Source organism: Chiroxiphia lanceolata, chromosome 3, assembly GCF_009829145.1.
Source record: "Chiroxiphia lanceolata isolate bChiLan1 chromosome 3, bChiLan1.pri, whole genome shotgun sequence".
NCBI classification, from domain to species: domain Eukaryota; kingdom Metazoa; phylum Chordata; class Aves; order Passeriformes; family Pipridae; genus Chiroxiphia; species Chiroxiphia lanceolata.
In genome coordinates this window covers 70,302,015-70,316,310 of record NC_045639.1, presented here as the reverse complement: position 1 = coordinate 70,316,310, position 14,296 = coordinate 70,302,015, and the positions used below count along the sequence as shown (strand labels likewise).

At 34.5% G+C, this 14,296-nt stretch overlaps 1 protein-coding gene across 5 annotated transcripts in view; it reads right to left on the bottom strand.

Annotated features, from left to right (window-relative positions):
- The window catches only part of AK9 (adenylate kinase 9), a 58,430-nt gene that overhangs the window by 26,736 nt on the left and 17,398 nt on the right, over window positions 1-14,296 (bottom strand). For all 5 annotated transcript variants that reach the window (XM_032681353.1, XM_032681356.1, XM_032681358.1 and 2 more), the window contains exons 11-15: window positions 13,252-13,391; window positions 12,989-13,169; window positions 12,484-12,628; window positions 9,980-10,113; window positions 9,157-9,313 (exon numbers count right to left, since the gene is read on the bottom strand). In XM_032681353.1, the coding sequence (XP_032537244.1) occupies window positions 9,157-9,313; window positions 9,980-10,113; window positions 12,484-12,628; window positions 12,989-13,169; window positions 13,252-13,391 (757 nt within the window). The remainder of the gene's footprint in view (window positions 1-9,156; window positions 9,314-9,979; window positions 10,114-12,483; window positions 12,629-12,988; window positions 13,170-13,251; window positions 13,392-14,296) is intronic.

Here is a 14,296-nt window from a genome sequence, read left to right as displayed (position 1 = left end):
AGAAAAACCTCGAGCAGCAGATGGAGTGATTTTCTACTTTGCTATAATTTTCCCAATTCTCTTGGTGTTTCTGTCTTAAGTTTGAAAGAGCAGGAACAGATTTTGACACAAATAACAACATATGCAGTCTATTCCAATGAACTTTTATGATTTTTTAAAAATCAAAGGATCATTACTACTATTTTTCCTTATATAACTTCTTACACATACAAAGGAGACGTATTATGATGACAAATGGAAGTCTTACACAATGCCTTGTATGTTAAAAGCTTTGACTACTTTCTCATCAATACAAACCCCCAAAGTATTAAAAACTCAATGTTTTATGGTTACTCCCTGGCATTAAGCAGGCCAACACTCACTATGTCAAATTGCAGCACTGTAATATTCATTTTGAGTTTGTCCTAACCTGAAAAATCCAAACAATTTTTCTGTCTTATGAAGAGTTAGATTGCCCTGTTACAATTTTCTTCATTAAGAACACTAGTATTTCCTCCTTAGGGACTGTTGAAGAAATGCACAAATGACACATTTAGTTTTCTATAACAGAGGCAGATAAAAAAATGCTAAGTACAATGTAGCTGGATTTCAGTGATTAGGTACCGACAAGATTTGGCAGGAAACAAGACTAAATATAATGGTCAAAGTAGATATGATGCCTAATTTTTGCCTGAAATGCTACCAACTAAAGCATCATCTGGAATAGCTGGGATGTGTGAGTGCCTGCAGGACAAGGAAGATAGGTAACATTTTTCTGACTTGGATGGCTAAGCTATTCATGAAGGTATTGTATCAAAGGGCAGTGCCACTACTGTCTCTAGAAGAAAGCAAGCCAGTGCCCTGCCTTCAGGGCTTTAATTGACAAAGAGGTAAAGTTAAGGATTCCCATCCTTTTGTAATTGGCCAAATTTAAAAAGATGTAGGATTTCAAATACATGCCTCCTTTTGACATCCCTTAATGGCTCACTAAGGTTGGCCCCTTGCTAGTTTGCAACTTGTGCCTATTTCTACAGCTCTTTAGTCCATATTTGAAGTCAGGCACTTAAAATTAGTATGGCAGTTTTGGGTACTGCAATGTCTACATCTTCTTATGGGTCTCGATCTCAATGTGTAGTCCTCCAATACTAAATTTCTAAATACTTCAGTGCTTTTAATAATTTTATTCTTCTACTTTTGAGGCTGAAACTTTTATTTTCTCAAATTACCTGTACTATATATATGATAAACTGAGATTTGAAATAAGTCAGGTGCTCTATAGCAATTCATATGTTGGCTCACGGACCTGAGGGCACTCCTGGGCCTGGCTGTCTCCATGTGGCCCCTGGGGCTCCCCTAACGTGCCCAGGATTCCATGTTAGCCCTCGGGGCCATCAGCTGCTACCCCAGCAATGCTGCTGCTGGGCCAATCTGCAGCTCCTGACAGCCCTGCCCGGCCACAGGCTCTGAAAAGCTGGGCCAACCCACAGGCTGACATCCCAGCCTGGCCTCAGCTTGTTGCTATCCCCAGGGAGCTGCTAGAGCCAAGGGCCAGAGCTACCCTGCTCCTGACTAGTGCAGTGTCCAGATGGCCATGCTACCACACTGCACCGCCAGCTCTGTTCCTTTGGGAGCAGTTTGCCCTCTCAGTGTCTGACATGTTGCCCCCAAGGTGAACTGCAAAACTTTATTAACAAATAAGCATTTTGTTATGTATTTTTGCAATCTTTAATAACAAAGAATACTTAATGCCTTTCCCCCTTTTTTAAAAGCTTGAACAACACAGCTATCAGACTGATGCCACAGTGGCTAACCTTCCTCCTGTTTGAATGATTATTAGTCTAAACGTAAACTAAAAGTGCAAAAGGGCATGTCATTAAGCAAAAACACCTTGCAAATTTAAAATAGTCTGACCTTGAATTAAAAAGTATTTTTTTCTTGAAAATGTTTATGAACATTTGCATCTTACTAAACTACACTTTCATTCTATGTATATCATTACTATACTCTTCAGTGACATTTTTCTCTTGCTGTGATTTTAAAGAGGAAAGTGAAAATACCTTTTTATGTGCTTTAAAAAAAAATGTTGTGTAAATGGTACCATTAATTATGTTGCATTCTGCAGTGATGTATTCCAAGTGAGACAGAGATGTAGCCAGGTAAAACCTGCTTAAATTTGGGCAGCTCTAATGCAATATGTAATGATGACTCCACTAGGAACACAGATTTTAAGAAAATAAGCAAAGGATACATTAATAACTAGGTTATGCTAACTGCTTGTTGCACGTGTTATCCCTGGCACAGTCACACTGTAGAAATCACATGTGCTGCCTTGTGAACCACAGCCCTATTCACAGCAATAACACATGGAAGACAGGGATGAGGGCTGTCTGGATCTAGCTTTCAACAGATCATCTCCTATAGTTCAGTCCTTTTAAAAACCTCTCGGTTTTGAGTAGGTCACGAAACTTTGGAAATATATAGACAGAATAATGGATTTAAATTAATATTTGGCATCATCTGAGGCATGATGTTGAGCATGGTAACAAATCCACTCAATAGAATGTTTCCTGTTAGAAACTTTATCTCAGAAGCATACCTCTCCTGATACAATATTTAGCAAATGATGGACCAGCATGTGATCCAGCTTTGTTTTGCTACTGTAGGCACATAATTCCATCAGATTACCTCTATCTGGGAGGGTTTTTGCTTGAGGAAACATATCCAGCAGCAATTATTGCATACTTACAGAGTTTTTAAATAGATTACCCAGGCCTAAGTGAATTGGAGAAACTTTCCCCTCAAAAGAGGGGAGAAGTAACAAAAGAGAAAAGGTTTACATTCCTAGGGAAAAGGGATAACCCAAAAATCAGACAATCCAAACCTTATTTAGTTTTGGTTCAGGTATTTGAACTTTATTATGACAAAAATGTTGCCTCCCTGGCATTTAGTTTGTTTCAAACTGGGTCTCAGGTACCGAAAAAAAAGAAAATATTTTTCTGTAAGGCAACTGTACCTTTGTCATTAGGTGTAAATTATAATAATTCTGCTTGGAGAGATTATTTATGGTGAGAAGATATTTTTAAAGAAATTAAAAACATAGTCAAGAAAAACCCTTGGAAAGACAGTAATGGTTTTAAAATAAACGGTATAAAAATATAAACAAGTTTCTTTCTGAGAATTTGGTGGTCCATCTAACAGTGCTGTTCTTAACTTCATTTCCTTACCACAGAGGTGATACGAAACAATCCTTCCAAGCCTTAAATCTTGGGCTTTCATAGGTAATGCCTATATGGCAATCTCTCATACTCTTTTTCTCTGTGTCTTTGCTCTTACTGAGCATAGTTACCATAGAGATAAACAATCCTCAAAGGCTTTCTGCCTCCACATTCTCTAAGTGAATTGCTGGGGAAGGAGAGGCTTTAATGTCTTTTTTCCCCAGTGTTCTGACTGTATTAGATATGACATTTTCTGCCCTCAGTCCATATTCAGCAACAAAAAAAGATGAAAAAAAAAATCTTTCCTCCCCTCTCAAACCCCACCAAAGCTGAGACAGAGATACCGAAGCTAGCATGTCTTCTTCATTAGAGCTTAACTATCAAAATAAAGAGAAAGGCAAAATGTAGGATAACAGTTACACTTCCATTTCTTGGAACTGATATGTATTTCATTATGAACATATTTTCAGTTGTCTTTTTGAAACAGACCACATAGTTTGTTTATATAGATTTTTCATTACTTATAAATATATACTGACAAATAATTTTAAGCATATTACAGTGCAATGTACTTAATAGACAAACTTACATTCTGCATACCAATTTATGGTATTTGGAAAGAAAATTTTGGTTTAGAGATTAAGTTGGTTCTTTTTAATGCATAGAAATGTGTATATTTAACAACTTGCTATTAAAATAAAATGGTTTGTACTGGATTTATTTCTGGTTTGCACTTTAAAATATTCTAAAAATCCTAGTAGATAAAAGCTAAAATGTATAGTTTTAAAACCTGAAGCAGACTTAAAGATGAGTTGCCTTCAAAGGGTTTTTTGAGCGAAAGCTGCTATAGGATTTCGGATATCTTTTCATTATCTTTTGGTTCTATTGCATTTACAAGACTAGTGTTCGATAGAGTCAAGGAGGACAGACAGACAGACATTAAGCAAAGTAAATTACAATGTCCTTTTTCTTATTATGTTTAGAAAGTGACAAGAGCTTTCAGAGAGACTGATAGCTCTAATCATAGGCTTTCGTTCTTTTTTTTCTGCAAAGGATTGCATAGTTGTACTACATCAATATCCCTTAGCCTTTATTCCTCTGAATGAGAGACTAAAAGAATTTAAGAACTGAAGGTATTTGGATTTAATTGAGAAAGTTGTTCTTAACTTTTCTGTTTCAAATTTTGATTTTTTTTCTGCCTAGAATGCTGTGATTACAGGTATTAAAATGTAATTATCACATCTGGTTTATGAAGGAGGGCAGAAATTGGCTTTGAAGATCATGCAGTTTTCCTCAAAGACTGAACAAACTGTGAAGTTAATATCGCTGGAGCTTGTTTTGAAGTTTAGAGAACAAGCAATTTGCTATGTCTTGTCTGCAGTTCAGTTAACTCTCCTTGTCCAAACTCTCTCATTGAAAAGCCTCCAGTTTGAGGGAAAAAAAACCCCACAAAACACAAATGAGGTTGAAAGCCATCCAAGGAAAACAAAGGAAATATATTTAGAGGCTGTAGGACTAAGTACACATCATCTGCCTGGTAAATGTTATAATTACAATTGATTCTGAAAAGCATAAATTTTATAATTACAATTGATTCCAAAAAGCATTTCTCTTCAAAGACTAAAGAGGAAATGTCCTAAAATTACAGGTTTAATTATTTTTTTCTCTTGTTGTTTCAAATATCTTACTGATTTTTAACATGATAATATGAGTAAAAAAGCAAGAACATAAAATAAAAGCCAAAGAGATGCGTATTAATTCAACCCTCCACCATCTGTAATAGAGGAAAGGGAAGATTGGAACCATTATTAAAGAGCTTATAACTAATTGATGTTAACAGCTGTGAAAGACAAGCATAAGAGATGATGGCTGGAATTATCAGCCCCAGCTACCCATTTATTTTTGGCAAGAACTTCTGCCCAAATAACAAGAGCAGCAGAAGAGACATCAGTGAAGATGGGGTTGTACTAACACACCACCCTGAGCTACTGAGGCATAGGCATGTGTGCTCCAGTGGAGTTTCTTACAAAAAGGGAGTAATCTCTGGCAGAAATGTGGCAGGAAAGGAATATGGCAAATTTTACTTCAGGAAGATTGGAATGAACCCACAGATCTACTTGAAGCTGCTAACTCTTGTACAATGCCTGAAATAGATTCTCATGAAGTGATATAACTGTCTCCTAGTATAAATAAATACATATCCATGTGAAGCTTCTGCAAAAATGCTTAACTACAGTAACAAATTCCTGAAAATAATTTAGGCTCAGAAAAATTGTGTCAAGGAACATGAAAAAAAGATGTGAGGCTTTAATTTTCAGCTAGACATTACAAGCAAGAGTTACCTCATAAATTGATTTGTGTACCCTCAATAGACACTTCAGCATTGAACTTAGCTTCTTAACTCATTTAAATACATTTGTTACATTTACATGAAGTCTCCTTCTCTATATACTTTCATTAAGACATTACTGGAACCACTTTTTCCTTTTAAACACAAACAATATTATAAATTTGAATATGTTCAGGCCTCAGGCAATCCCAGGTCCCACTGAGGTTACAAGTATCATGATTATTAAAATGTGAATCTATTTATATAGACTAGAACTATTTCAGGTGGAAGGAACCTACAATGATCATCTACTTCTCATCAACTGCCTGAGCAATTCAGGGCTGACCAAAAGTTAAATCATATTATTAATGGAATTGTCTAAATGCTCCTGAAATGCTGACAGGCTTGGGGCATCAACCATCTCTGTAAGAAGCCTGTCACAGTGTTTGACACAGGTGTTTGACCACCTTCTTGTTAAAGAAAGGCTAGTTAAAGTCCAGTCTAAACCTCTCCTGGTGCAGCTTTGAGCCATTCCCAGATGATCTCATATATGAGAGACCGAAAGAGTATGATTTGGACTTTGGACTATTTTTCTGATTAATCATTTTTATATCATAACTGTTACATATAAAAAACCTCCAAACCAAACAACCAAAACTGTGAACACATCATTCATTTATATTGGTGTAAAGACACATCACATGGAAGAAAAGCTGCAACAATGTGCTGATGGCACTACATGAGAAATAAAACAGATGTCAGGTGAAGAGCAGCATGACTGAAGTGTTTCAGTGAGTCAGTTTGATTATTGAAATAAAATGTAGGCATAGGAAAACTCTGAACAAGGACTTAGCACATGTTAAGAGCACAAGTGTGTACATCACATTATTACAATTCTATCATTAATAAATGTTATTTCGATGAACTCAGATCAAAATTAGTTAGATATTCAAAACTAAGGTGCACTTTGTTGTTTCAGACACTGATGATAGAGTATTTTTGTAAGAGCCTTTATAGGCAATACTATAGAACTCATTCATTTTGGAGAAGAGCTGTGTGTTTTATTAGAAACTATAAAAAATTACAATGTGGACTTTTTAAAAAGCTTTTTTGTAATTTAAAGAACCCTACAAGGCTAGAGTATTTCTTTCAGAGAGTAGGTGAAACGTTACATCATTAAAAATTAAAAGCATGTTATAATATTCAGTGTATCTTACAGTACCTTTATGACTTAGGCCTTGTTATATATAGGTAAAATAAAAGCTAAATAATAATAAAATTATTTTCTTTCCTATTTGCTAAGTATGGTCTACATAGTATACAGACTTCTGCAGTACAATTACATAACAGTAATGAGTTTTAGGCATCTGAATAAAACAAAAGTTACTGAGTTAGGAATATTATTTTATAAATTATAGACTGAAATGTTGTTATACTGTTGATTTCTATGGTTTTAGAGCTTTGTTTTCAATTTCAAGCACCTAGTAAACTGATACTGGGATACTGGGATACTGGAAGGTTATGATGAAGGCTGTAAGGGGAGACAGAACTGAAAGGCTTTATTTATCACGAGTTATATATATCACACGTTAATCCAACATTTATTTTGTTTGCATGTGTATGAAGAAAACTATGAAAAAATAAATGAAAAACATTCAAATAAAATATAAATAATGTACATACCTCTACTACTACAGCTGGTTGACAGAAATGAAGAATATGCTGTTCCTACTAGGAACTCTACTGACTTAGTTACCTTGGCAAATAGATTTATGATATATGGCTGTGTGGCTAAAATCCATTTTCATCAGTGCACTTACAACAGTTTAGAGTAGTTCAGGGAATAGCTTACAAAGTAATGACTCAAATACTGTGAAAATGTAAACTCCACAACTACATGGTTATTTAAATGATAGAAATTAGTGGGAATCAAACAAAGAGCTAACACAACTGCCCAAATAAAAATAAAGAATAAAATGAACAAAATGAAACAAAATAGCTAAATTCAAGTAAGTGTATCCATAAGCAAAAAGCTACACTTTTAGCCAAAGGCTATAGCAGACATCATCCCTTTTATCTCACTTTACTCATACTTGTTCCTCCCATATCTTACATAATCAACTAACATAAAATGTGTTTTTATCTAAATTTTAACTGTGAGAAAGATGTCACTTAACTGGTAGAAACATTGGTGTTGATTTGAAGCAATGACATTTCTGTGTGAAGGGTTTATATTTTAAACCAATACTTTCAATTAAATGTATTTTTGAAAAACAGAAGATAACTGAAGGGAATTTAAAAGAATATAGTTCATAAAGCCACCTTTAGATAATTTAGTCTTGGTATTCTTCTGCAGCTTGGAATGTCTGGGAAGCAGAGATGAGGCAACAAAATGTAATTTGCCCTGAAGTTCACTCTGCAAGTATCTGAGATGAGGTCTTGAATAACAGATATAGCAAATACAATTTTCTGACAAACACTGGATCTAGAACTTTCTCATAGAAATGCTCACTCTGTATTTAGTCTGTATATGAGCTCCAACCACACTGAAAGACTTTTAGTTAAGATGTTTAAGGTGTTATGAAATCTCACAAAGCTACATGACTAAGTAGTTTAGGTATGGTACCAGAGTTGTTAGAATGATTAGCTGATCAGATGACATGCTTCTGAAAACCTTTTTTTTTAATAAGAAATCTGTTCTGAGTAAACAGTATAACCTTCATGTGCTCAGGTTGATTTTATATCCAGGAGCAAGGTTTTGAAAAGCTCTCTGCATGGATTCCAATGTTGGGTAGTTACCGAGCTTTCTTGAGCTACATATGAATAGATCCATCACGCCTTTCTTGAACGGAAGTTTCTGCCACTGAAAGACCTTTTGATAATGGACTGGGTTGGACAGGCAATGACCAAACATTCCCAAATGTCAATTAAACCTGTGTTGTAGCATGAATTAGGCAGCCATAATCCATTAAGACCTGATTTGCCAGGTGAAACTTCTAACAGTATATGAATCTGTTCAGTTATTCATGCCTGATACCAACCTTCCTTCCTGCTTGAAACAATAAAGTAAAAATCCCTTCCTCTGAATTCATGGATACTAAGCTATTGTATCAATCTGGGTAAGAAGTTATTCTTTTTTTTTGATCCCAGGACGGAGAACAGGATACATCTACATACAGGTGTTTCTCTCCCCCTTTTCTCTCAAGCACAGTAATTTCATCCATGATTTTTCAAATAGGGAAACTAATGCACAGGGGAATTTGACAGAGAGCTACATCGCAAGCTGGTGGCCAGTCAGACACAGAATGCAAAAATCTGAAAGTACAAGAGTCCCCTGCTATTTACTAATGATTGTAAATAGGAGAAAATTGAAAATTGATTATAAATAGGAGGAATTTTCTTTACTGCTTTTGCAAAGTGTTCTGGTTTTCAATTCTGTGTAATTCCCTTAATCCAAATTGTAAGAAATTTGGGGTACTCTTGTTGATTCACTGAATTATTTCTTCTCTAGATCCCTGATGCTTTATAAATGGAACATAACTAGTAGTTTTTCTCGTAAGTGTGCTTTATATACAAATATCAACATGGGAAAAAAAAGTAAATATTAAATTGCACTAGTATGTATTTACTAACCATCTTTTTCTGTATGCTTCAGACAGATAACAGTGTCAGGCAGGAGTCGTTTTTCTGATAAAGCTGACCAGTGATCTACTGACAGAGGGTAGTTATCCACTACCCATCCTCCTTTCTCCGGAGCACCAGGAAACCTGTCTTTGTTCTTCTTCATTAGCTGTAACAGAACATCAGGTTCAGTGATATAAAAAAGACTAAGTCTGTCAGCTGTACAAAAAAGACTGCACAACACAAAATGATTTTCTAAATGTTATGATTTTTCCTTTTTGTCATTTCAGGTCAATAAAAAATAAGAGATTTTCTGAATGAAAATTAAAAGCATTTTAAACAAAAAGAGATAACTGTGATAGTGATTTTTAAGCTTGCTATAAGGAAATTAGATTCCAATTTCAGTAGTTACAAACAACTGAACAAATTTAAAACAATTCAAGATTCTTGGATAAACCTTCATAAACAATTATTTTTAAACCCTTGTATCTGGTGTTGAGCTGTTTAATAGTGACTAAGAATGTAAGAATAGGGCAACCATACAGTGATCCCTCAGATAATTCTCCCAGCCTTTAACAATTTGTAGCCCAAGTAATTTGCAAGACAGAAATAGTTTGTGTGTGTATATACCCATATATAAACTAGTCCTCAATAGATTTGTCTTTCATGATCCTGCTCAGTTTCTCCTCAATTGTATGAAGGCTTCCAGGCATTGTGTTATAAACTAAACTGATCTTTCAAACAGAAAGATTAGGAACATATATCAATAACGTATAAATGTTAAAAGTTGCTCTTAGGAAAAAAATGTTTTGCTATACAGTACTTGTAGTCTTACCTCTGCAATAGCTCCCTCCAGTACTTCAGCATATATTTGAGGTGACAGTGTAGCTTCAGAGACCGATGCACTTTTCATAGCTTCTTCTACCATCGCTTGAACTTCTGGGTGGTCAGCAGTTATCTCTGCTATTCCTAACAATATAGATTTTTTTAAAGCACTTCCCAAATTAATGGGAATCAAATAAAAGGTTAAATCATAACTACGGCCCAGTAGTCATTTTAAGCAATACTACACAATTATGATGAGAAAGAATCAAACACCAGTTCTTCTGAATGCAGTTCTAGGAAATGTTTCATAAAGATAAGTTTTAGGATCTTGGTTTGCTCTCTCATGATAAAAAACTCAACCATTTTAGCTGTTCAGTATTTTTTACCACTAAACGAAATGTTGTTTCAATATGAATAGAATGTCATTTATGTACTAGAACAATCACAGTCAGGCACTTGCAGCACCTGAGAATTTCCCTGGATTTGATTTCTCTTTGATCTCTGAATCAAAAGGTTGACCGTATTAATTTTAAAATCAATACAAATCACAGATCAAGGCAGTGTATTTTCAACAATCAAGAAGCCTGCATTACCTAAGATGTACAAAACGTTCATATTGGACCCATATTTTGTTATTAATGGTTGGCACAACAACTGTAATTATTTAAAAAAAAATTTAAGGAACACTCATTTTACAGTTAACATACTAATATGATAAAATTTGATGAAGAACTGTTTTAGCCAACTGCATTATCTACTAAGAGTATAATTTGGAAAAAACCCCATATTTAGTTTCTGTGATTATGTCAAGATGTTTCCATGATTATGTTGTTACTTTTTACATGCACAGATTAACACAAATTTATCAGGTTATTTTTGCCAAGTTACAAAGTCCCTGGGTAAGGGACAATAACTTACTAATTTCCATTCTGCAAAAAACCTCAATGCAGCCCAAACCCAAACAGACCAGACTTTACCGTTATCATAGCTAAAGATATTACATCCCACTTCTGCAGTTCTGCATCTTTCTTTAGTGCTCCCTTTGGTATATTTTTCTGATACAGGATGTCATAAATTAAAGGAAGAATATAATTGAAAGAACAAATGTTTTTCTTTAAAAAGTCAAAGAAACTTGCAAAAACTACCTCACAATCCACATTTATTTAACTTTGATTTTAGCTCCCTCTCTATATATTTCATTAATGTTCATTAATTGGATTTACCTACCAACCTATCTTGTTTGAGATGAAATAAAAGTCTGCTCTGTATGCAAAAACTACTATTATTTGTAAACCATAATAGGTTTGCAAACATATTTCATTTGTTTAAGCATTTCAACAAGTTAAAACTTAGCATACTTTTAAGTTTCTCATATTCAGGTGGCAAATACTCCTACTTCTGAATCCAGATCCTCTCTTCCTTTAGTTTTTGTGTGTGAATTAGCACCTATTCTTATCTATTAAAAAAATTCTGAAACAATCTTATGCCATAAAAAGATATTTAAGTAAAAACACATCATCTGTTTGTAGTTCTGTTTTGCAACAAAATTGCCTGAGCTCTCCCAGGTTATTAATTAGGATTACATTCTCTTCGATCCTAATATCATTTCACATACCTGTCCTGAAAAGTCTTTCAATAGCCAAGAATCTGGAACATGACACTGTTAATGGTTTTAATTTTGGTGTGATAGCTCACCATTATTCTTATTGCAAGGCCAAAGGTTTTTCATCGCTGTCAGCCTCTGTTTTGCAGCACCAGAGGAATATACTGAATCCTTGTTAGACGTGTATCAACCCATAAGAAAGTCAAACATTTCTTGCTTATTTGAATAAGGCAAAATGGTCTGGTTGTCCATTTGAACCATAACGAGAGCTAACTGGAAAAGGCAATTCTAATTCAGTGGAGAATTTTCATTTAAAAAAAACTATTTTGAAAAGTCCCCATTAAATTTCCTGGAAAAAAAACCCACAAATTTTGTTTTAAAGATATTTAACAATGTATTATTTTTACCTTTTCAAAATATTTTCTGAATTCAAGCTGCAAAAACCTGGGCAGCTTAAGGAATCTAAATGTGTCTGGGGCTGGAGTCACTTGTGAATGTGCCATCTGAGACAGCATACGTGGAAGCTGCTCCAGAGTGTAAAATCTGTAGATTGTGGATTCACATCAGCCTAGCTGATAAGCTTCTTTCTTGAAAAGAATTTCAATTTTGTAGAAATTTAATTTAACTGGAAGTCATTCAAATGGAAAGTTTTCAAAAAGTATCAGTCAGAACCAATTTCTTCTTCTAGCTCAGAGCTCAGAAAACTTTCTTAATACTAATGGTCCTCAAATTCAGAGGAATATACTGAATTCTACTAAGCTATCCCACTCACTGCGTGTTCTTTTAGTTCATATTTAATGCACATGAACCATAACAACTGTAACTTTTTAAGTAAAGTGACAGCAACTGCTTCAGTTAAATAACCTAAAGCAAATAAGATAGCTTCAAAGACCATAGAACACTTTGTTCACCTGTTTCTCCTGACTGTTCTTCTAATTCCAACCTATTTTTCACTGCTGTTATAGCCTTTTCTACTGCATCCCTTTGCACTTGCTCAGTGTTTTTTTCTCTTGATTCTTCTATATGGGGTTGAATGAGTTTGGCCATATCAAGAACCTAGTGAAATTATTTGAAAAAATACAAATATCACAGAAAAGAAATATAACATCTGATCCATAAAAATTTACATATAATTCCAGTGCAGGGTTATTTTTAATTTGCATTTATATTTAATTATCCTAGATACAAAAGTTATTAATAATATTCTAATGATAATTAATAATTATTCTAATAGTAAAAGTATTTTTGAAATGCAGCTACTTTCATATAAATGAATTTCTCTGAAATATGATATTTCCTCTGTAATCCATATATTTGTAATGTGTATGTTAATAACACAACAGGAATAGGAATGTGCTTAACTGATTCCCAAGCCTCAGCTGATACCCTTGCTACATAAGACATTTATAAACCTACCTTTCCTTTATATTTGTGTGCAAGTAGGTTACAAATAGTTGTTCTTCCAGAGAATGGAGGACCAAATACTAATACTTTGCAAGGAGGAAGCGGCATTGGTGGTAAGAGATAAGGCCGTGGATTCAACATAAATGTTTTCAATGCCTCTGGGGATGACAGTACGTACATTTTACCTAGAAAACTTCAAATAGAAGAGAAGCTAACAGATATGGACAGTTATCTCCTTAAATAGAAATGAAAACTGTGTGTCAAATTCTGCTAACCTGACAGCAAAATCTGGGTTTCCCATTACAATGTCACCTTCCTTTAGAGCCACAGGACACGCTTGTCCCCACCTGCTTCGACGCCATCGGTATCTGGGTGCTATTAGATTGTAAGATGACAGAACACGGAAAAGTTCATCCTGTTTATTAAAACAGCAATAACAGCATATGTAATTTTTGTCTGAAGCTACATATGCCTTTTTCTTACATTTTTTTGAAACATTTTGATGGAAAATATGCAAACCTAAAAAGAAAACCACATCAGGCTTTTTAGAATATTTTTTTAAAAATTATATACTTCAGAATATATAATTCTTCATTTCTTCAGGTTTATTTAACAAAAATAGTACTTAAAATAGTTTCTGTAGGCTCTACTTATTATTTTCAGAAGTTTAAAATTATAATGAGGCACATATTGAAGAAGGCAGAAAACGGCCTTCCAAAGGGGATGAAAAAAAGGACCAAGGTCTGTGGCGGGGAATAGCAAGGTCAAAATACGTATTTTAGATATGCAGAAATATCATGTAAGTTTAATAGACTTTTTACAGAAGGTGAATAGTGAGTGAATACTAAAGTTATGGAGACTCGAAATTTTTCAGAATAGTACAGACAAGCGCTGGCTGTGAAGAACTGCAGAAAAACCTTCAGAATCTACAAAGTCAGGCAGTAAAATAGCAGTTTTACACAGAAAATTAGGATTTATGAATTTTAATTGTCACTACTCAGGAACAGATCCTGGAATACATACTACTATGGTTAAGATTATGTAGACTGAAACTCTTCAGTACAGCTACATAAAAGCAGGACAGAAGTCTGAAATCGTGAGTTATTAGAGGGCAGATGTAGAGAACAAAAGTATGGACTGACTTCTGCATATGAACAGCTGGAGGACATGGAGCCTTTAAAAGGCTGCAGATGCAACATGAAGGGAAGCAATTCTCTATATAATGTCTAGCTAAGATGAAGAACTCCTTGCCCCAAATACTGTGGTTACTAGAAGCTTACACACAAACTAAAACAAACACACAAACCAACTAAATAATAA